This window comes from Oratosquilla oratoria, chromosome 29 (assembly GCF_046742065.1).
Source record: "Oratosquilla oratoria isolate Oo_2021 chromosome 29, ASM4674206v1, whole genome shotgun sequence".
Classification (NCBI taxonomy): Eukaryota; Metazoa; Arthropoda; class Malacostraca; order Stomatopoda; family Squillidae; genus Oratosquilla; species Oratosquilla oratoria.
The window spans coordinates 6,281,332-6,305,744 of NC_134805.1; the positions used below are offsets into that span (position 1 = coordinate 6,281,332).

Genomic DNA, 24,413 nt, shown 5'->3' on the forward strand with positions numbered 1-24,413 from the left:
ACCCCCTTTGCTTTATTACAATGCTGGCAATCAAAATTGTCTTATATCTGATAGCTTTTGTGATATGATTAACTTACAGGGGGATGAAATTTTCATCCAAAAATCGAATTTTAGATATGGGCATATATGAATAATATAAACACCCTAAAAGCAAAATATTAACTACTTCTTCCTCCCTAGCGTAATGGAGGGAGTTTAAAGGGCCCGGGAGGCGCGTCAATTTAAATGGCTCACGCAAGAATAGGCCCTAAATATCTATAGATATGTCTTGTTTTCGCTTGTCTAATTCCATGAAACAGCTATATTTTTGTACGTCTGGCATCATCGTAACTTCCTCTTCCATGTGGTATGTACAGCACGCTTCAAGCCTAAGTTACCTATCAAACATCAGAGTAGATTGATGCATAAACACCTCACTGACTCTGGCGATATTGTGCCACTGTTTGCCTTATTTCCTGGATATTATTACACTTACTAGATGTCCAATCATCAACTGCATCACGATGAAGAGAAAAATCAAAGAAAAGGTTAAAAAATTGAGCCAAAAGTGGAATGAAAGTTGTGCTAGAAGGAGGGCAAGGCGTGAGAGGCTCAGAGGAGGGACACCAACGCCTCACGCCTCACCACCACCACCATCTCCACTGCCAACACCATCTCCACTGCCAACACCATCTCCGCCACCAAATACCACCACACCTGACAACACAGCTGACAAAGTGATTTCTTCCAGATGAGGAGAAAAAGATGAGGAAAATTCAGGAGGAGGAAGAGAAAATAGCTGGCGAAGGAGAAACATACGGGGCTGGGATCGCGCCTGTGTAGGATAATAAAACACGTTTGGTGAGCGTTGTTATTGAGCATAGATAAGTCGCTCATTGCTGGTAAAAAAATAAACTACTCTGCAATTATTTGTCAAAGTAATGACACCCCAGCAGTGAGGTTTTAAACCGGTAAAAACGCAAAATCTTCAATTATGAAAAGGACCGCTTGGCGACTAACAAATACATTTTAATGTAATATATATAGTAGATATGAAGGTGGAAAAAGAAGTCACGGGTCTAGTTCCGAGTTCCTGAGTTTATTCCTGACCGGTTTCGCTCTATGCTTCTTCAGAGGAATGTGACTGGGGTGAAGCTGGCGGTATACATAGTTTGAGTAGGACCGCGTTCCCTCCTTGGAGGTGGGTTCCGTTTGGTTGTACAATGGTTTATAATTTTTGATACAATGAACAATGGTTCTAATACAGTGTAAAATAATTTTTGTGATGTTATTAAAAATACAGCTCCGGTGTGTGTGGAATGTTGACCGAGGGTGTAACAGTGTAAGTGAAGTGAGTGGTGTAAAAATGTGGGAATCGCAAAAAGTGCCATAAGATAACTTATAGTATAGAATAATAATATAAAGATGAATACCCAGACAAATAGAATAAAACAAAATAAAATGAAATAAAATGAAAATAATGTGCTAATTTAAAGTGACATGACATCACATCTCATATTGTTGTATGACATTATGTCATAAAAAAAAATATATATATATATATATATATATATATATATACATAATATATATATGGTATAGTTTTACATATGGCACTTCAAATAATAAAATAATAAATGAATAAATGAATAATAGTATAAATAACATATTTTGAACAGAATAAAAAAAATAATAATAATGATAATAATAATAATAATAATAATAATAATAATAATAATAATAATAATAATAATAATAATAATAATAATAATAATAATAATAATAATAATAATAATAATAATAATAATAATAATAATAATAATAATAATAATAATAATAATAATAATAATAATAATAATAATAATAATAATAATAATAATAATAATAATAATAATAATAATAATAATGATAATAATAATAATAATAATAATAATGATAATAATGATAATAATGATAATAATAATAATGATAATGATAATGATAATGATAATAATAATAATAATAATAATAATGATAATAATTAATAATAATAATAATAATAATAATAATAATAATAATAATGATAATAACGATAAGAATAATAATGATGATAATAATAATAATGATAATAATAATAATAATAATAATAATAATAATAATAATAATAATAATAATAATAATAATAATAATAATAATAATAATAATAATAATAATAATAATAATAATAATAATAATAATAATAATAATAATAATAATAATAATAATAATAATAATAATAATAATAATAATAATAATAATAATAATAATAATAATAATAATAATAATAATAATAATAATAATAATGTGATAGTTTGGAGTGAGCAACGTTCTATTTGACACATAATTTTATTATTTGCAGTACCATATGTAAAACTATACCATATACATACATACATATACCAAGGCTTTTTCCCCCTTTCAAGGGAGGTAGCCAAAAAGGGAAAGGCATAAAAACACTCCCACCCATTTCATCCCTAAATACACTCCACACATCTCCCACCCTCCCTCTCATCTGAGCACCTCCTGGATGACGGGTCATCCCTGCACCTTGCCCACCGCCCTGGGTCAGAAGCAGTGTCGCAAGACACAGCACATCCACAGCAAGGCCGCTTCATTTAATCGGCAACCCCCCCTCTCCGTCCCCCTTTGCATATAAGGAGAGGACGGGGAGAAATCCCTTCGGGCTGCGTCAAAATTTACTCACACATACTACCCCACCCCCCACCCCCCCGCCCATTCCTCCTCATGCAATCACAACATCATCCATATACAACCATTCTCCACTCACCTCTGTCTTCCGTCCTCTCCCTTCCTTCCTCAACAGACATTCCCCTCTTCCCCAAAGCCCCCTTCACCCCATCCATCCACCTCATCCTAGGACGTCCCCTCATGTTCACTCCCTCCACATCTGCCTTCCATACCTCTTTTACTAGTCTTTTACTAGTCTTTTACCATATACATTATATATATATTTTTATAACATTATGTCATACAACAACATGCGATGTGATGTCATGTTACTTTAAATTAGCACATTATTTTCATTTTATTTCATTTTATTTTGTTTTATTCTATTCGTCTGGGTATTCATCTTTATATCATTTTATACTATAAGTTATCCTATGGTACTTTTTGCGATTCCCACATTTTTACACCACTCACTTCACTTACACTGTTACACCCTCGGTCAACATTCCACACACACCGGAGCTGTATTTTTAATAACATCACAAAAATTACTGTACACTGTATTAAAACTATTGTTCATTGTATTAAAAATTATAAACCATTGTACAACCAAACGGAACCCACCTCCAAGGAGGGAACGCGGTCCTACTCAAACTATGTATACCGCCAGCTTCACCCCAGAGTCACATTCCTCTGAAGAAGCATAGAGCGAAACCGGTCAGGAATAAACTCAGGAACTCGGAACTAGACCCGTGACTTCTTTTTCCACCTTCATCAACTTGTCACAATGTACCAGCATAGTAGATATGTACATATATGAAAATATTTACTGTCAACCTATTCAATATACATTATATAATAATGTGTGTGAATATAATAAAAATCGGAGAATAAATAACAGTGATATACAATGCTGAAAACTTTAAACGCTCGTATCTCAAAACTACAAATATTTGCAATTAAAAATATGCCAAAAAATTTTAATCAATTGTAGCAGCCTGGAAATTCTTCTGATAGTGTATAATAGGTATATCTTTATTTCCACGCCTGTTTTTTTTTTTTTTTTATCTTGAAAAACAGAGCGGCAGGCTCCATCTAAGTGGAAAAAACGCGGACAAGTGACTATATTTACGACACCTATATCTCACGTCGTATAGCGAATTTTTAACAAAGCAGGCGTGAAAGTATTATCATGAAAAAAACAGAAGTCTGTATTACAAAAAATACGACGTACGTATTCGATTACGTAAAAAAAAATGTTATGACGTCATAACTTTATGACGTCGAAACGTAGCAAGTTCTTGGGTTCACAATATATTTCCACTTATATTTTAAACAAAACCTAAAAGTTTCACGTTGAAAGACCATAATTTTATATGATTTTTTAAGGTGTTCTGTGCCCCTTACATCAGTAGACTGCAATTCGTAAAGAGCATTCCATGGGCCCCATAAGTTCTTGTCATCGCTCCCTTGGTGGCCCCCAGGCTGAGAGGCTAAAAGCACCAGGCGAACGACCCAAAAAGCGATCATAAGACATTCTGACGTCTTAGTTGCCTTATGTATTTAATTATGGTGGCCAAGCGATTATATATTTGTTGTAAGCATTTCCCCACTCTCTGAGGTTCGAATCTGATTTGTGGCCTTGTAAGGACGAAGGGGTGGGAGGGGTGAGGGTCTGACTGATTTATACCCTCGCAGGGGTAGGCGGTCTGACTAACCTGTAGCCTCGCGAGGGGATGTCTAACTGACTTGTACCTTCGCAGGGGGTCACATTCCCGGCCATGCACATCCTCCTGGCCACGTGGATCCCGACACTGGAGAGGACCAAGTTCTCCGCCTTTATGTACGCAGGTGAGGCTCTCGAGTACAGTCACCAGCACTTTTGTGTTCCTTTTAGTTGCTGAGTGGTAGGTGCATGTATCTATACGTCAGGTGTCTCGCAGTAAACAGAAGTTCTGTAAACGAGGATGCATTATTACTATAATATCTAAAGGCAAATTTTTTCACTGTCATATTTGAAATAGAGGCAACAGGACATTTGGTGATGACTACAGTCGGAAGGAAATGCTTTGAGATAGTGTGATTGATATACTCGTATATCTATATTATTTATCGGGACGCAAAGGATCATTTAAGATGAATAAAGGTGTCTGGCGTCAGCAGGTATAGTATTCACAGGCATCTGGAATTCCGTGCATGGGCTCCGAAAGAAGTTGTATTGTGTTTCCTAGTGCTCCAGACGCTTAGAGACTTTCTGTGTACTCGGAACCTGCAGGCGTTGACTTTGGGACCGTGGTCACATTGGCAGTGAGCGGATGGCTCTGTCACTCCGGGTTCCTTGGAGGATGGCCCTCCGTCTTCTACATCTTCGGAGGACTTGCGATCATCTGGGGCTTCTTCTGGGTCTTCCTGTGCTTCGACCGGCCCGAGGACCATCCCAGGATCTCAAGGGAGGAGCTGTTATTCATCAAGTCACAGACTACCGAAGATGGCAAGAGTACAGAGGTGCGTGTGTGCATATGTGTGCATTTACCTAGTTGTATTTACCTAATTGTATTATACGGGAAGGGGAGCTATGCTCGTGGTGTCCCGTCTTCATATCTTGTTTTGTCTAGACTGCTTTTAAATTCGTGTATTGTTTTTGCATACACCATTTTCTCATCTAACTTGTTCCAAAGATCTATCACCCTGTGGGGAAAGCTGTTCTTTTTCAGGTCTCTTCTATAACTGTCCTTCTTGATTTTCTTTCTGTGCCCTCTTGTATCTCTGCTATCCCATTTTATTAGATCCTCTCTATCAATAGTTTCTATGTATTTCATGATTCTATAAATAGTTATCAAGTCTCCTCTCTCTCTTCTTTGCTCTAATGTCTGTAGCTCAAGTTTTGCTAGTCTCTCTTCATATGATAGTTCTGAGAGTGTTGGTGCCAATTTCGTAATTGCTCTTTGTATTCTTTCAAGTTTTGTTATACATTTTTTTGTACTTGGTGACCACATTGTCGCTGCATATTCCAATCTTGGTCTTATCAGAGTGATTAGTATTTTCTTCAACATTTCTTCATCCAGGTACGTAAATTCCACTTTGATTATTCTTATTAAATTATAAGTTTCTCCAAAAATATTGCTTATATGTTTTTCAGGTGACATATTATTCATAATAATGACTCCCAGGTCCTTCTCATTTTCTACTTTTTTCATTCCTTCTTCTCCCAATTTATATGATCCTACTATTCCTTTTTTGCTTCTTCCAAATTCCATTATACTACACTTCTAAGTATTGAATTCCATCTCCCACTTCCTACTCCATTCCCATACTTTATTGAGATCACTCTGTAGCGAATCACAATCTTCTTCGGTGTTCATTTTTTCAGCAGTTTTGCATCATCCGCAAAGAAGCTCATATAACTTTCAATTCCTATATCCATGTCATTAATATATATAGCAAACAATATTGGGGCCAGAACTGTTCCACTTATTACTTCATCCCAATTTGAGTGTTTGTCTCTTATCACTACTCTCATTTTTCTTTCTTGCAAAAAGTCTTCCATCCATTTAAGCAGTTTGCCCTGTATTCCTCCTGCAGTTTCTAATTTCTTAAGCAACTTCTTATGTGGTACTTTGTCAAAAGCTTTTTTTAGGTCTAGAAATGCACAATCAGCCCATCCATCTCTTTCTTGTATTATATCTATTAGACTTGAATAGAAACACATTAAGTTTGTGACGCATGATCGTCCTTGTCTGAATCCAAATTGCCTTGGATTTAGCACGTTGTTTTTTCTAAATACCTTACCCATCTACTTTTGATAATTCTTTCACAAATTTTTGCTATTGTACTTGTTAGAGAGACTGGTCTATAGTTAGTAGGGTCTTCTTTATTTCCCCCTTTATTTATAGGTACTATATTTGCTTTTTTCCAATCTTCTGGAACTGTTCCTTCTTTCAAGGAACTGTTTATTATGCTATGTATTTTGTTTGCCAGTTCATTCCTGTATTCTTTCAAAATCCAGTTTGCTATTTCATCTGGTCCATGTGATTTTCTGACATCAAGATTACTCGAGTGTTTCATTATTTCATTCCTTGTTACTTCTATTTATTTCATAGGGGGGACTTTCTCCTCCCATTTGATATCTCTAGGTTGTATGTTCCCCCTTGTAAACACCGATTTAAAATGCTTGTTCATAATATCTGCCATTTCTATTTCCTCTGTGTATTCAGCTCCTCCTTGTCGTAGTTTCTCTAATTCTTGTTTGTTTTCAGTTTGTTTACAAATCTATAAAATAGTTTTGGTTGATCTTTACATTTTTCTATGACATCTTTTTCTTCTTTTCTCTTTTCTTCTCTGCTCACTTGTACATATTCATTTCTATAACTAGTACATATTTTCCATTTTTCAGGTCTTTTGTCTTTTTTCCACTTTGTCCAAGCTTTACCTCTTTTGTCTTTTAACTCCCTACAACTTTTGTTGTACCAGCACTTTACATATTCTTTGTCTTGTTTTTGTCTTGGGACATACTTTTCCACTCCTTTTTTATAAATTTTTGTCAAAATATTCCCTTTCTCTTCCACTGTTGTTTCCTCTTTGTATATTCTTTCCCGATCTTCTTTTTGAAAGAATTCACTTATTTGATCAAAATTTGTGTTTTCATACATCAATTTTCCTTTTCTATATTGTTCATTTCTTTTCATGTATTTTTCCTCATTTGGTTCCAGTTCAATCAATATGTGGTCACTTTTACTTATTGGCGTCTTATATTCAATCTTTTCCACTATCTCAGATTCTGATGTAATTATTAGGTCCAGTCTCGATGGTTCTTCTTCATTTTTTATACCTAGTGTTCTCTTGAATTCATTCCGTCACTGTATGGTCAATAATCATCTCAAGTAGAACATTTCCCCATGAGTCGTCACCACCCTTTACTGTCATCTCTTCCCGGCAGATTTCTTTGCTATTAAAGTCGCCCATTATAACTATTCTTCCTCCATCTTCCATCATCTTATTTAATGTTATCCTTGTGTCTTCTAACATACTTTTATGTTCTCTCTCTTCCCACGAGGCCGTTTTTGGAGGCACATAATTTATTACAAACTTTCTGCTCTTCATGTCTCTGTCTTCCACTTCCATCATAATCATCTCTACTCTGTTCTTTCCATATGTGACATTCCTCACGTTTATATCCTTCTTAGTCAGGAACATAACTCCACCCCTTTGTTTTGTCTCTCTGTTTCTAATCCAATAATTATATGCACCATGTCCTACACTGTTGGGTGGTAGTGGACCTTTTAATTTTGTCTCTACAATTCCCATTATGTCCGGTTCTTTTTCCTTCAGATAATCATTCACTTCGTTCAAGCCTGTTATTAATCCATCTATATTTGTGTAAGATACTCTTAATTTTCTGCTATTTCCATTGTATTTACTGTTTCCCTTTTGTTTTTCTCTCTTATGGTCCATTTCCTCCCTTTCGTATTCACTACTCTCCAATAGAATTCTTCTTTTTCTGACTCTGTTCTTTTCTCGGTTCTTCCTTTAGCTTCTTGTCTTTTCGTTTTTTCTTCCTCTCTTTCCTCTTTATTCATTTCTCTTTTTATCCATACCTTTTTATATTGTCCACTGTCTGTTAGTTTCCCTGTTTTTGCTAAGATATTCTCTGCTGTCGTTTGTGACCTGAATTTAATCTTAATTGGTCTGGTCTTATCTGTGCTATATTTCCCTAGTCTAACATTTCTTTAATTTGTTTCCCTATTTCAGGTTTATCTTCCTGAACTACTGTAATTGTAATATATTGTTTACATTTTCTTTTTCCTCATTAATTCTTGTAGTCCTGTTTAAGTTATACTTCTCTTCCATCCCTAATATAATTATACATTTCTTTTTAACTGCTAAGTCTCTTACTATATTCTCCTTCTCCCTCATTACTTTAATAGCTGTATTTTCAGTTTGTTCTCTCATCTGCTGTGTCACTATGTCGTTAAATACAATTTTATTGTTCTCCTGGATTTTTTCCAACTCTGTGCTTCTTTTGCTATGGATTCTTTATTCTCTCTATTATTCCTCATTCTCATCTTTTACTTCCTTTAACTGTTTTTTCAATTCTTCTACTTTTTTAGTTAGGTTTTGGTTTTCCTTCTTTAATTGTTCCAATTTATCAACTCGCTGTGCAACATGTGTGAGTTGACCTAGCCTACTTTCCCAGTGTTGAGCCATCTTTCCAGTCTTTCCTCTACCCTTGCTAATCGGGGGAGGTTAGCATCCCCCCTTCATTAAATCCATTTAAATTATTATCTTCACTTTCCATTTTGTTTTTCTTATTGATATTTCTAAACTTAATTATTTTACTGAAACTATTCACTTTTCCCGCGGCAGCTGAGGATCTTTTGTTGACATTTTTTTCCCGTCAGGTGGAGCTCGTTCGCCTCCTTCCTCATTTCCTTTCATTTCCCTCAGTAATCCCTCCCCCTTCTCCTTTTTCATCACCTTCCCACTACACCACGAGCTTTCCCCTTCCCTAAAAGTACAAAAAGGTACTTCCTCGTTGTTGAGATCCACGAAAATTTCCCTTCTTCTTCGGAGCTCCAATCTTCGCTGTGAATCGGTCTACGTGTGTGTGTGTGTGTGTGTGTGTGTGTGTGTGTGTGTGTGTGTGTGTGTGTGTGTGTGTGTGTGTGTGTGTGTGTGTGTGTGTGTGTGTGTGTGTGTGTGTGTGTGTGTGTGTGTGTGTGTGTGTGTGTGTGTGTGTGTGTGTGTGTGTGTGTGTGTGTGTGTGTGTGTGTGTGTACCTTCTTGTTTATGCACATACGTGTTCATGGTGTTCATGTGTATATACGTATTTGTACTCTAATCACTGCATCCAGGTAAGTGTTTACATCCTTATGAATACTCTTACTTACATGACCAAGTTCACTGACTGTATTAATTTTACTGTATGATCTTAAATACATCCTCTTCTCCATCACGAAGACACTGCCAGTCCCTTGGAGAGCCATCTTCACTTCGATGCCCTTCTACGCGATCCTTGTCCTTCACTTCGGGAACAACTGGGGCTTCTACACTCTCCTGACGGAGATTCTGACCTACCTGAACCACATCCAACACTTCGACCTGAAGAGTGTAAGTTCAGCGGTGACCTCGTGAGCCAGCTGTGGCCCAGGGACAGTTTTAGTGGTCGGAGCAGGGTACGGGAGCGGATTCCAAGTCAGCGAGAGAAACGGAATTATGATAGCCATAAAACGATAAAGTCACCCCTTCCATTGGAATTACAATAAATAGAAACATAAGAACACAAGAATAAAGGACACTGCATGTCCATTATCAAATATCATCCCCATCCATAAAGTTATCTAACCTCTTTTAAAACAACCAATAGTTTCAGCACTCACTACATGGTTATTAGGTCTATTCCATTCGTTAACCACTCATTAATCACTCTATTGGTAAGCTAGTTCTTGCCTATTTTCTTCTTAAATCTAAATTTGTCCATTACTGCGAATCCTGCCCTGTTGTCTTAATACGATTACCTTGTCTGGACCACCCTTGTTAACAAAGCCCTTGACCCATTGGAATATCTCTATTAGATCATCGTGAAGTAAATTTCTGAACCCATGTGTCATTTTGGTCATTCTCCTCTGCACTGACTCAAGTGAATTGATGTCCATTCTATAGGACGGAGACCAAAACTGTACCGCATAGTCAAGGAAGGGGCTAACTAACGCCAGATAGAGTTTGATATCTGCATCTGCATTTTTGTTTGTAGCCGTCCCTGTTAGCTCTGCTGCATCAAACTACTCGCTAACTCATTCATACGACTCAAAAACCGACACGAAACATTTTCTCAAAGTTTCTGAAGCTAATATCCTATAAACGAAAGGTATTTCTCTCCCGACTTCCTCAGTAATATAGACGTCAAAATGTTAATTACTTTTAGCACTCACATTTATCTACGTTTTCAGAGTGGAATAATTTTTATTCTGCACATCATGAACGTAACCATACACTTTTTAACTTAATCTTTTTTTGTCTTCAGTTTCACTTGTGACTTTGAGATGTCAGCTACTTTATCCATTGAATACTCAATAATACTCAACAAATTACAATTCGTAGCTTCTATGATTACCTAACAATGCAACTTCATCTATGTCAAATTGTTTATGTATATATATATATATATATATATATATATATATATTATATATATATATATATATATATATATATATATATATATGTAAATGTTCAGTTTTGCACATGGGCGCAATATAGCAATAGAAAATTAATTATTGATTTTGTAAATTATAATGTATCAACGTAATATGCAATTTTGTGGTCGGAAATAAAAAACAAAAAAGTTGCTAAAACAGATTTCGTAAGTAACGAAGTCGCGCCGGACGAATGGTACGCCGTGTTTGTTATGATAGATGCCGACGTCGAAGAAATGAAGGGATGATAAATCTAAATTCGTCTAACCTAAACTAACCTAACCTAACCTAACCTGTGTTTGTTAAATCAGTACCTGTAATTTATATGTCATCCGGATCGTCCTCGTCGTCGTCGTCGTGAGAGACGTTGGCGGGCTTTTCAACCACTCTCTCAGATTATGGAGTATACAAGGTTCTTGCAGCTTGAAGGAATGCATGGATTTCAGCTCCATAGCATTCCTTCAAGAAAATGTACCTCGCGAGGTACTGTCGGAAGTACCGAGGCCGTGATGTCCATCTTGTAACTGACGTTTCAAGTAGACCGGGCAAACGACAAACACTTGACAGACAAGATGGCGTCCCGATCCTATTTACCTAGTTGTATTTACCTAGTTCTATTTTGCGGGAAGGGGAGCTATGCTCGTGGTGTCCCGCCTTTGTATCTCGCAGTGTCTAGTTTACTTTTAAACTAATGAATGGTTTTTGCGCATACTATTTCATTGTCCAGTTTGTTCCAAGTGTCCAAAACTCTATGTGGAAAACTGTTTTTCTTCAGTTCTCTTCTATAGCTATGTTTTGTTTTGTTTTCTTTCCATGTCCTCTTGTGTTTCTCTTGTCCCAGTTTAGTAAGTCCTCTCTATCAAGTATCTCTGTGCCTTTCATGATTCTGTAGATGGTCAGTAGGTCACCTCTCTCTCTTCTTTGCTCCAGCGTCGGTAATGCCAGTTTAGCCAATCTCTCCTCATATGATAGGTTTGCAAGTGCAGGTGTCATTTTTGTTGCTGCTCTCTGGATTCTTTCTATTTTCTTTATATTCTTTTTGGTACTGGGTGACCACAATGTCGCCGCATACTCTAGTCTAGGCCTTATCAATGTAACTAATATTTTTTTTATCATGTCTTCGTCCAAGTATGCAAATGCCACTTTTATTGATCTTAGCAAGTTGTAAGCCTCTCCGACAATTTTGTTAATCTATTTATCATAGGACAAGTCGTTTGTGATATTTGCCCCAAAATTATTTTGAATCCTACCTTCTTTACCTCCTTGGTTCCAATTGTATATTTTCCTGATATTCTATTTTTGCTTTTTCCAAACTCCATTATGCTACACTTCTTAGTATTAAAGTCCACTTCCCATTTCTGACTCCAGTTCCATACCTTATTCAGGTCTTCCTGCAGTGCTTCACAGTCCTTATCAGTTTCTATTTTCCTTAACAGTTTGGCGTCGTCTGCAAAGAATCTCATGTAACATTTCACATCCTCGTCCATGTCATTCACATAAATAGCAAACATTATTGGTACCAATACAGATCCTTGCGGTACTCCACTGATCACCTCTTTCCAATCTGAATATTTTTCTCTGAGCACTACTCTCATCTTTCTACCAGTCAGGAAGTCCTCCAACCATTTTAGTAGGTTCCCTTGTATTCCTCCTATGTGTTCCATTTTTTTTTTTTTTTTTTTTTTCGTAATTTTCTGTGTGGTACTTGGTAAAAAGCTTTTTGCAAGTCTAGGAAGGCACAATCAGCTCATCCATTTCTTTCTTGCACTATGTCTATTAGTCTTGAGTAGAACCATATTAAGTTTGTGGTGCATGATCTTCGTTGTCTGAACCCAAATTGTCTTTGGTTTATTATGTTATTGTCTTCCAGATGTTTTACCCATCTATTCTTGATTGTTTTCTCACAAATTTTGGCTATAGTGCTTGTTAGCGATACTGGCCTATAGTTGGTGGGTTCTTCCTTGTTTCCTCCTTTATATATTGGTACAATGTTAGCATTTTTCCAGTCTTTAGGTATCTTTCCTTCTTTGAGTGAGCTATTTATTATGTTGTGTATTTTGTCCGTTAGTTCTTCTTTGCATTCCTTTAGAATCCAATTTGCAATTCCATCCGGGCCATGTGATTTTTTGACGTCAAGGTTTGATAGGTGTTCTGATATTTCTTTTTGTTGTTGTAAACTCACTCATGTGGAGAGATTGCTCGTTATTATCTCCGTCCCAATTTTGCATTTTCTCTCTGGTGAAGACAGATTTAAAGTGATTGTTCATGACTTCGGCCATTTCTAATTCTTCTGTGTATTCTATATTCCCTTTGCGTAGTTTCCCCATTTCCTGTTTGTTTTTAAGTTTACTATTTACATATCGATAGAATAGTTTGGGTCGATCTTTGCATATATCTATAATATCCTTTTCATGGTTCCTTTTCTCCTCTCTTCTCACATTAACATACTCATTTCTATAGTTTATATAAATTTGCCATTTACTAGGTTTTTTATCTTTTCTCCACCTTTTCCAAGCTTTGTCCCTTCTGTCTTTTGCCTCACTGCATCTTTTGTTGAACCAACATTTAATGTACTCTCTCTCTCGCTTTTGTCTTGGTACATGCCTGTTTACCCCTTCATTGTAATTTTCCATCAAGATATTCCATTTCTCATCCACTTTTGTCTCTTCCATGTAGAATTTTCCCAGTTTGCATTCCGGAAGAATAGCTTTAGTTTTGCAAAGTCAGTTTTGTTGTACATCAATCTTCCTTTCCTATGCTTTTCATTTCTCTCCATGTCTATTTCTTCCTTTAGTACAGTTTCGATGAGTATATGGTCACTCTTTCCAATTGGTGTCTTGTAATAGATTTTGTCCACAATTTCAGGTTCTGTTGTAAATATTAAATCTAGTTTCGACGGCTCTTCATTGCTTCTGTATCTGGTGTTTCCACTGACCCATTGGGTCATTGTGTATTCCATGGCCATGTCCAGCAGTACATTACCCCACAAGTCGTCTCCTCCTCGCACTGTCATGTTATCCCAACAAATTTCTTTGCAATTGAAGTCCCCCCATAATTACCAGATTACCCTTGCCCATTAGTATCTCATTTAGTGATTTCCTTGTATCTTCTAGCATTTTTGTATGTTCGTTCTCTTTCCAAGCGTTCGTTTTTGGGGCCACATAGGTCACCACAAACTTTCTACTTTTCATATTCTTGTCTTCGACTTTTATCATGATTACTTCAACATTATCTTTGCCCTCCGCAATTTTTGTCACATTTAAGCCTTTCTTGGCCAAGAACATGATTCCTCCTCCCTGTTTCTTGTCCCTGTTTTTTATACAGTAATTATATAGTCCTTGTCCAATATCGATGGATGGTATTTCACCTCATGGTCTAGTCTCTACAATTCCCATTATGTCTGGTTTTTCTTCTAGGAGGTAATCATTGAGTTCGTTCAGACCTGAAATTATTCCGCCAATGTTAGTATAGGCCATTATTTTTTCTGTCTTTGGTTTTTTCGTTTTGATGTGTCATTTCCTCAGTCTCATGTCGATTACTCTCCAATGGAATTCCTTGCTTTCTGTCTCCGTTATCATCGAGTTTTTTTCCTCTTAGTGACTTTTCTTTTTCTAATTCCTCAGTATTCATTTCTCTTTTTATCCATATATTATTGTACTTTTCACTCCTTACCAGTTGCCTACTTTTTCAAATATGTCTATGCTACCGACTTCTTTCGTTAGCAGATTTCCTTGTAGCAAGGTATTTTTTTTCATTCCCGCTCAGAAAATTGCATATTACGTTCATGTATTATAATTTACAAAATGGATATCTATATTTCTAACTGAACAAATAGCATATATATATATATATATATATATATATATATATATATATATATATATATATATATATATATATATATATATATATATACGTATATATATATATATATATATATATATATATATATACATATATCTATATATATAATGTATATGTGTATATATATATATATATATATATATATATATATATATATATAATTTTTGTGTATGTGTAATTTTGTATGCATTAGATATTGTTTTTAAGATATACTCTTAATTTTCTTTGAATATAGATTAATTAAAAGAAAACGATGTAATGTTAGGGATAACTTTTTTGTTTGTGAGCAACGCTGGAAAGTAGCAAGGTAAGATGAAGTGTGAGGACAGACGGAGCCTGTATTGGTTTTCACTTGTGGTGTTTGTTTTGATAGACTTGTCGGGAACTATCAATCTCATAAAAGATGAAGAGACATAGACAATCTAAAAATTTGAATTTAGTTAAGTGAATATATATTGCAGTGTATGCAAGTGCTCATTTATGAAGACCTATGTGCACATACAATACACACACACACACACACACACACACACACACACACACACACATACACACACACACGCGCGCGCGCGCGCACGGCTCGAGGCGCAGTAGTACAGCTTGCAAACACTACTCCAGTGGTCCATGTTCGAATCCCTCTCAGGGCTGAAATCATTTCAGTATCGCTGCGCTGCGAGCCGTTACCCCAACTCTTGTGGTTGGGGAGTTTTTTTGTGTGTGTGTGTGTGTGTGTGTGTGTGTGTGTGTGTGTGTGTGTGTGTGTGTGTGTGTGTGTGTGTGTGTGTGTGTGTGTGTGTGTGTGTGTGTGTGTGTGTGTGTGTGTGTGTGTGTGTGTGTGTGTGTGTGTGTGTGTGTGTGTGTGTGTGTGTGTGTGTGTTGTTATGCCTTCCGCAAGGATATAAGGAAATATGTCTAGGAGGGGTTCGTACTTTGTGGCCTTGATGTGGTTAAGGCAAATCCAAACGGAAGTTAACATAAATAACTAATTTAATTTATAACAAAAAAGTCAACAAAACAAATATAATAACTTTACAACAACAAAATTAATCAATAGACAATTAATTCCTCAACCTAAACCAAAACCAAGTCATGAGATTACAGTTACGTGGGTACACAACGGATTTAGAGCGAAAGCGATGGGGAGGGAAGTTACGCCTTGATAGCCAACGAAAATTGTCAGCTTAGGAGCCGGCGGAATGTATCATATATAGTGTTGCCGAGGACGGGAGGAAGGAGAAGGATGAGCCGGACAGAACTAGTTTAAGTCTGTCGGACGAGTAAGGAGTAGAAACGACCACACGTATACAAGTAATTTACAGTACATACATAGTTATCCAACAAGTACAGAGTATTATACATATACAGACATTTTAAATACATGGAGGATGGTGGGCCATCACACACACACACTAGAACTCATCAGCTCAGGAGAACAGATGAGTTGGGAGTTCTAATCAGGACGGACAAGGGTATCAGCAAGGATATTCTCAGAACCCTTGATATATTTTATGTCGAGGAGGTATTGTTGAAGGAACAAGGACCAGCGTAACAGCCTCCTATTACTGTTCTTGTTCCGTTCAAGGAATATTAACGGATTGTGGTCCGTGAATATCCGTAAAGGGGTCGAGCTGGGTGGTACGTAGCATTCGAACTTCCGCAGGGCATAGATGATGGACAGTAGCTCCTTCTCGGTGGTCGAATACTGCCTTTGGTGTTGATCTAGTTGAGCCGAGTGGTACGCGACAGGATGCAATATCCTATCATTTTCTTGGAGAAGAACAGCTCCGACGGCTTGATCACTTGCGTCCGTCTGGAGAACGAAGGGGACGTCGAAGTTAGGTGAACGCAGAACTGGATCCTGTGTGAGGAAGGTTTTTAGGAGCAGGAAAGCGTTCTGACATTCCGGAGTCCAGGAGTAAGGTATGGAGCAGCTTGTCATTCGGGTAAGGGGTAAGGATAACTCTGAGAAGTTTGGACAGAACTTCCTATAGTATCCGGCCATACCCAAAAAATGCCTAAGTGCTTTTTGAGTAGCGGGAGCCGGGTAGTCGAGAATGGCCGAGATGTTGGCTCGTTTCGGCCGGACGACGCCTTGTCCCACCTCGTGTCCCAAGTACGTCACTGTAGCTTGGGCGAAGACGGTTTTGGAAAGTTGGATGGTGAGGTTGGCTTCTTCCATTCGGGACATTACGACATCTAGTAGTTGTACATGGTTCTGCCAATTAGGAGAATATATTATCATATCATCTAAATATACAGCTACCCCATCAATGTCCTGTAATAGGGAACTCATGATACGTTGGAACGTAGCCGGACTATTACGTAACCCAAACGGCATGACGGTGTATTCATAGAGTCCAAAGGGAGTGATGAATGCAGAGATGGGACGAGCTTGTGGAGCCAAAGGAATTTGGTAATAACCTTTAGTGAGGTCAATTTTAGTAATAAACTTGGACTGTCCCACCTTGTCAATTAAATCGTCGACGCGGGGAAGACGATAGGCGTCAGGGACGGTAACTGCATTCACTCGTCGGTAGTCCGTGCACAGTCGAGTTTGCCCGTTTTCTTTGGGGACCAGGACACACGGTGCGGCCCACGGAGAATTACTGGGAACTGCTAAACCGTGCTGCACGAGATATTCGACCCCTTTCTTCATTATCAGCTTCTTCTGGGGATGTAGTCGGTACGGGTGTTGGTGGCTAGGAGAAGTTCCCGGATACAGTTGAATCTCATGGGACGTCAGGTTACAACGGCCAGGATTATCTCGGAACAAGGATCTGTGACTAGAAATAATTTCAGAAATCTCCTTAGTTTGGTCAGGATTCAAGTGGTTAAGGTACAAAAGTGGGTTGTTCAAGATGTCGCTGTTGTTGCCGACTGTGGGAGGATCGAAATGTGGCTACGTCGGTTCGTGGACCACTGGACGGTCGGTTGACATAGGTATTTTACTGGTACCGTGATTTAGCGAAAGTAATGGTTTGACTGAACTGTCTAGTGGTATTTTGGCAAGGTATGGCTTGAGCAAGTTAACATGAACAAGTTGAGTAGTTTTGCGTCTGTCAGGGGTTTCTAGTACGTAATTATATTCAGACATCTTTTTCTGAACTTTATAAGGACCATGGTATTTAGCTTGAAGAGGTTGTCCAGAGATGGGAATGTACGCAAGAACCATATCTCCTTCCTTGAATTCTCGCTTACGAGATTTCTGATCAAAATTAACCTTCATTTTACTCTGTGCATGCTCAAGGTTCTTCAAGACAAAGGAATGAATTCTGGCTAGGTTGTCCTTAAGGGAAACAATATACTGGTTAACAGACTGTAAAGGTGAGGTAGAAGAAGATATGATATGGTCCTTGATTACCTTGAGGGGTCCCCTTACCTTCCTTCCATATAACAATTCAAAGGGAGAAACACCCAGAGATTCGGATGGTGTTTCACGGAGCGTAAATAGGAGGAAAGGCAATCCCTCATACCAGTCACGGTCTTCCTCGCAACAGAACTTACGTAGCATATTCTTTAACGTTTGATGACATCGTTCTAGAACTCCCCGACTGGCGGGGTGGTACGCTGTAGACAGAGACTGTTTAACATTTAGTTCCTTGAGAACTTGGGTAAAGAGTTTGCTAGTGAAATTTGAACCTCTATCTGACTGTATTTCCTGAGGAATGCCAAAGGAAGTAAACATGTGAGTTAAACACTTAATTACACTCTTAGCAGAAATATTCTTTAAAGGAAAAGCTTCAGGGTACCTGGTAGTGGGACAAAGAACTGTTAAAATGTACTGGTTACCCTTCTTGGTCTTGGGCAACGGGTCTACTATGTCAATTACTAATTTCTGAAAAGGTTCACTAGGTACTTTAATGGGTTGAAGGGATACGGAGGAATAGACTCGTTTGACTTGCCTACTAGTTGGCAAGTGTGGCAACATTTAACGAATCTACTTACCTCTGTTTTCATACCAGGCCAAAAGAATTCTGACAAGAGTCGTAAATAAGTTTCCTTAATACCTAAGTGTCCTGAGTGTCCTGTATGAGCAATATCTATTACCTGAGTCCTCAAGTTAACAGGTAGAACAATTTGGTGACATTCTGCCCAGGTATCATCATCAGAAAGGTGACGAGGTTTATACAATCTCATAAGTATTCCTTCGTACAAAAAAAAGGAGGGAGTATGTAGGATATCCTCCTTGGGAATAGCTCTGTTAAACAAGGGAGCTAAGGAAGGGTCGTTCTGTTGAGCCTCTTTGATGCTCAGCTCAGAGGGTAGAGTAAGCAGGGTGGTTGGGGTGGTTGGAGAGGTAAGAGTTGGTTGGTTAACTTTTGCTTGGGATCGTGTAATAGCACCGGTTGGAAATAGGTTGGGTTGGGTTTGCTCTATAGTAGAAGTTGGGTTATATGGTAGGGGAGAAGTAGAAACAATTAAAGGAGGATGGACTAGTTCTCCTGCTAGATCGTTACCTAGTATAAAATCTGCTTCAGGGACAGGTAGGGTTGCCGTTTCATTTACTCCTACGGAGACAGTATCCTTGATGAGTCCACAGTTCAGGTGCACCTTTGCCAGAGATACTGAGAAGGGGTTGTGGAAGTCCTGCAAGTATACATGTTCTCCTGTATAATTACGTTGGACTCCCGGCAGCGCTGACTGAAGTAGCAATGACTGTGCTGCTCCTGTGTCCCGTACTATTCGGAGGTTGTGTTCTACGTGGTCTGGACCAAGCGATACTGTTCCCGTTGAACGGAAAGGCTGAAAAGGATCTACAGAATTGGCAGTAGAATGGTTAAAGGAAGCTACAGATTTTATATTCTTTTGAGCTACTTTACATTTTGGGTCTGGGCAATTTGCAATTATGTGTCCTGGTTTCTTACAGAAGAAACAAACAGGGGAACTAGGGTTATCAATTTTCCCATCTTTACTACCACTAGTTGGTTTTACATGAGATTGTTGGCGGTTACTGTCCTTTCCGACATTTTTGTGAATCAATGAGAGGGTATCAGTCAATTTGGCTGCTTTCATAAGGTCAAATTCCTCCCTGTCAACAATGTGAATTTTTAAGTAGTGAGGAATTTTACGCACGAATTCTTCTAACGCGATCAAGTTCACTACTTTCTCAAGATTATCGGCTGATGCTGATTTAATCCACTTTCTTAATGCTCGGAGTTTGTCTGACGCGAATTCCATATATGTCTGATAGTTAAGTTTGTTAGAATTTCGAAAGGCTTGTCGATAACCTTCGGTGGAAATTTCATAAGCGGAAAGAATTGTCTGTTTGACCGTTTCGTAGTCAGTGTTATTTTCCAGATTGTTACATACTTGTAAACCTTTAGTGGACAGCTTGGGCTTAATGAGCCAAATCCAGTCTGCTTGGGGAATTGCAAAATGTTTACTTACTTCTTCAAATTCTCGAAAAAATAAGGTTGGATTCTCGTCTGAGAAGGAGGGAATAAGTTTGGTGTACTGCAAGAGATCTAACTTATTGAATTTGAAACCACTTGTTGACTTGGGGTCGATAGTTCGAGCCTTTTTAGTTCGAGTTTGTGCTGTCTTTGAAACTGTTTTTGTTCTTTATCATGCTGCACTTCGAGTTCCTTAATTTGCAGTTCATGCTTCATCTTCCTTTCAAGTATCTGATATTCTAGATGGTCTAATTGAGTCTCCTTCGTAGGACTACTGTCTAATTTGGCTGCAACTGTTTGTTCTAAACGTTCAAATTCTCTGCCTTCGTCTTCCGTTTTCTTTAACTGATCTATATGACTCAATATTAGTTGGATTAATTCAGTTCTACTAATGTTCGCTGGATAAGTTAATTCCCATCTTGTTGCTATTTCTTTCAGACATTCTTTATTTTGGTTCTGAATTATCAGTTCTTCCACCGAGGGGTTCTCAACAAAGTTTTCGATATTCAGTTCTGACATCGCAAAATTTTTACTCGCTAACAGTTGCTACTAAGCAAGGTACTGCGCTTGGTTCGCTTACGTGGTATACCGGACAAGAAATACAAGTAGAATTATAATACTCGACTCCCACGAATATTATAAATCTTTAGGACAGAATACATTAACCAAAACTACATGCCGTAAGTAGGATAGAATTATCGTTCCCACACGTATCCTAAACGGATCCTACTTCAGTACTCTTACGAAATTTACAGCTGAAAGAGTTTAACGTGGTCATGTGCAATGGCGTATTTACGATTAACTGACTGATCACTCTTGGACCAATTATTACTTTACTGGAGTACTGAGTTACAAGTTTACCGGACAGATGGACAATTTCGATGGTTGTGGGAATGCAAGTGTAACTTATGTATTACGTTTCGCTCGTATATCTCACACCTTCTTAGTTTTTGTTCGGGTAAGAGGATTCCGACGGGCCCCCATTCTATGTTATGCCTTCCGCAAGGATATAAGGAAATATGTCTAGGAGGGGTTCGTACTTTGTGGCCTTGATGTGGTTAAGGCAAATCCAAACGGAAGTTAACATAAATAACTAATTTAATTTATAACAAAAAAGTCAACAAAACAAATATAATAACTTTACAACAACAAAATTAATCAATAGACAATTAATTCCTCAACCTAAACCGAAACCAAGTCATGAGATTACAGTTACGTGGGTACACAACGGATTTAGAGCGAAAGCGATGGGGAGGGAAGTTACGCCTTGATAGCCAACGAAAATTGTCAGCTTAGGAGCCGGCGGAATGTATCATATATAGTGTTGCCGAGGACGGGAGGAAGGAGAAGGATGAGCCGGACAGAACTAATTTAAGTCTGTCGGACGAGTAAGGAGTAGAAACGACCACACGTATACAAGTAATTTACAGTACATACATAGTTATCCAACAAGTACAGAGTATTATACATATACAGACATTTTAAATACATGGAGGATGGTGGGCCATCACAGTGTATGTGTGTGTGTGTGCGTGTGTGTAGATATAATACAACTAGGTAAATACATACACAGACACACACACAAACACACACACAGACACACACACACACACACACACACACACACACACACACAAACAGGGAGAGACCAATTGACGACACAGAGGAAACTAGAGAGAAGTGTCTTTCACCATCTAGGCTGCTTGACACCTGTGCGGCTTCCTCCCCCCTAGAACGGACTGCTGTCGGCCCTGCCGTACCTCTGCACGGGGATCTTCGTCCTCATCTTCGGTCTCGTACTAGACCTTGTCTACCGACGGGCTCAGCCTTCGCTCATCACCATCAGAAAGGTCTCCGCTGTCATAGGTAATCATCATTTTCTCGTCTCTGAAGTCTCTTTGCCGCTGCTCCTGGTGACTCCAAAGTAAACACAGCCGAAAATAGGAAGCTTCTCTAGAGCTGATTGGAAATTTTTTTGAGTTTGAAAAGTCATTAAACTAATCAGTTTGATCCAAGGACTTAGATGAATCGACGTGTCATATTGTTGAACTCTAGAGTAACATAGACTTGATTCCTTTACTTCTTTTTATTCGTCAGTCTCTCTCTCCCTTTCCCATTTATTTGAAAATACATTAACTATCAAATTTCCTAACATTTCAGATAATTGTTGTGACATGCATAAGCCTAGATGTGATGGTTATGTATATAATGTAACTGATTTGAAGAACTTATTTCACAGGAAATTATGTTAAAAAAACACGTAGAAACACTTCAAAACAAAATATATTTTCAAAATTAAACCAAAGAGAAATAACATGACCTTCAGCCTCACCTGATGTCTTAATCAGACAACACACACACACACACACACACACACACACACACAAACACACACACACACATACACACACACACACATACACACACACACAAACACACACACACACAAACCAACATCTTTCTACTACTTGTGCACTCTAGCCCTACATAGAAGCCCGGGTCGCAGAAGAGAATGCCGTGAACATTTTCTTGACCCTTGTGTGTTCCCAAATGTTCTCCACCGAAGTGTAGTTTATTTGAATAGTAGCGTGACAGGCTGGTTGCGGGTCATTACCTGTACATAGGCATCGCATCAATGAACTTTCACCAACACTACCATCCTCCCCCCACACCCGGACAGCCGCCTACGGGCCCATGCTGGGCGTCATTGCCATGTGCTTCGTGAACTGCGACAGAACGCTGGCCGTGGTCGCTCTGTGCTTTGCCGTCGGGTTGAACGGAGCACACAATTGGGACACCACTTTCTTGATCCTTGGTATCTCTTTTCTAGGCGCCATGACCTTTACGCTTCTGATGGGATCCACCTTACCCGCAGAGGAAAAGATGTTCTTACAAACCTCATTGTGGGAGTTTGTAATGAACTAGCTCCTTTTTTAGGGTAGAAGGCCAAAGGGAAGGGGAAATAGAATGTACTTGGGAAAACAGTCTAGAGTATAGCATTAATGTAGAACAATGTACCAGTATAGGACAAAATATAATTTTAGGATTTAATGTCGCTAGAGGACGAAATGTCACATTAGGATATAATGTCATAGGACAAAATGTCGCAATGGAATGTAATGACAGTGGAGGACAAAAGATCACGATGGGAAGTAATGATAGTGGAGAACAAAATATCACGATAGGATGTAATGATAATGGAGGAGAAAATATCACGGTAGGATATAATGTCATTGAAGGCCAAAATGTAATTTTAGGAAGGGATACCGGACAGAATGTCAATGAAGGCCAAAATATCATGATAGGATGTAATGTCGCTAGAGGACGATATGACACATTAGGATGTAATGTCATAGGACAAAATGTCACAATTGGATGTAATGACAGTGGAGGACAAAAGATCACGATGGGAAGTAATGATAGTGGAGAACAAAATATCACGATAGGATGTAATGATAATGGAGGAGAAAATATCACGGTAGGATATAATGTCAGTGAAGGACAAAATGTAATTTTAGGAAGGGATACCGGACAGAATGTCAATGAAGGCCAAAATATCATGATAGGATGTAATGTCGCTAGAGGACGATATGACACATTAGGATGTAATGTCATAGGACAAAATGTCACAATGGGATGTAATGACAGTGGAGGACAAAAGATCACGATGGGAAATAATGATAGTGGAGAACAAAATATCACGATAGGATGTAATGATAATGGAGGAGAAAATATCACGGTAGGATATAATGTCAGTGAAGGACAAAATATAATTTTAGGAAGAGATACCGGACAGAATGTCAATGAAGGCCAAAATATCAAGATAGGATGTAATGACAGTGGAAGACAAAAGATCACGATGGGATGTAATTATAGTGGAGGAAAAAATATCACGGTAGGATATGATGTCACTGGAGGACAAAATATAATTTTAGAAAGTGATGCCGGACATAATGTCACTGAACGACGGGAGGCCGGCGTGAATCACGGTGACGTAGGGGGACAAAATGTACAAAATAGATCGGATGACCGTAATCGACCAGATGTCCGTGATGGGGGAAATGTTAATTTTGATAGGAGAAATGTTAATGAGGCATTAAATGTCAATAAAGGACCAAATAATAATAATATAGAGCAGGGCATAAATAAAAAACAAAATGATAATATAAGACATGATATTGAAACTCAAAATGTGTCAAAAAGAAATAATCACGAGTTTCTTAAAACTATGTACTTTAATGCTCGTAGTATTAGGAACAAATTTCAAGAAATACAGGCG

General features: G+C 38.1%; 1 protein-coding gene across 1 annotated transcript in view; it reads left to right on the top strand.

Moving 5' to 3' along the window:
- Positions 1-24,413, top strand: part of LOC143040802 (sialin-like) — a 57,516-nt gene that overhangs the window by 4,189 nt on the left and 28,914 nt on the right. Inside the window, exons 4-8 of the mRNA XM_076212235.1 lie at positions 4,449-4,536; positions 4,961-5,190; positions 9,643-9,792; positions 21,868-22,000; positions 22,815-22,917. Coding sequence (XP_076068350.1) covers positions 4,449-4,536; positions 4,961-5,190; positions 9,643-9,792; positions 21,868-22,000; positions 22,815-22,917 — 704 coding nt within the window. The remainder of the gene's footprint in view (positions 1-4,448; positions 4,537-4,960; positions 5,191-9,642; positions 9,793-21,867; positions 22,001-22,814; positions 22,918-24,413) is intronic.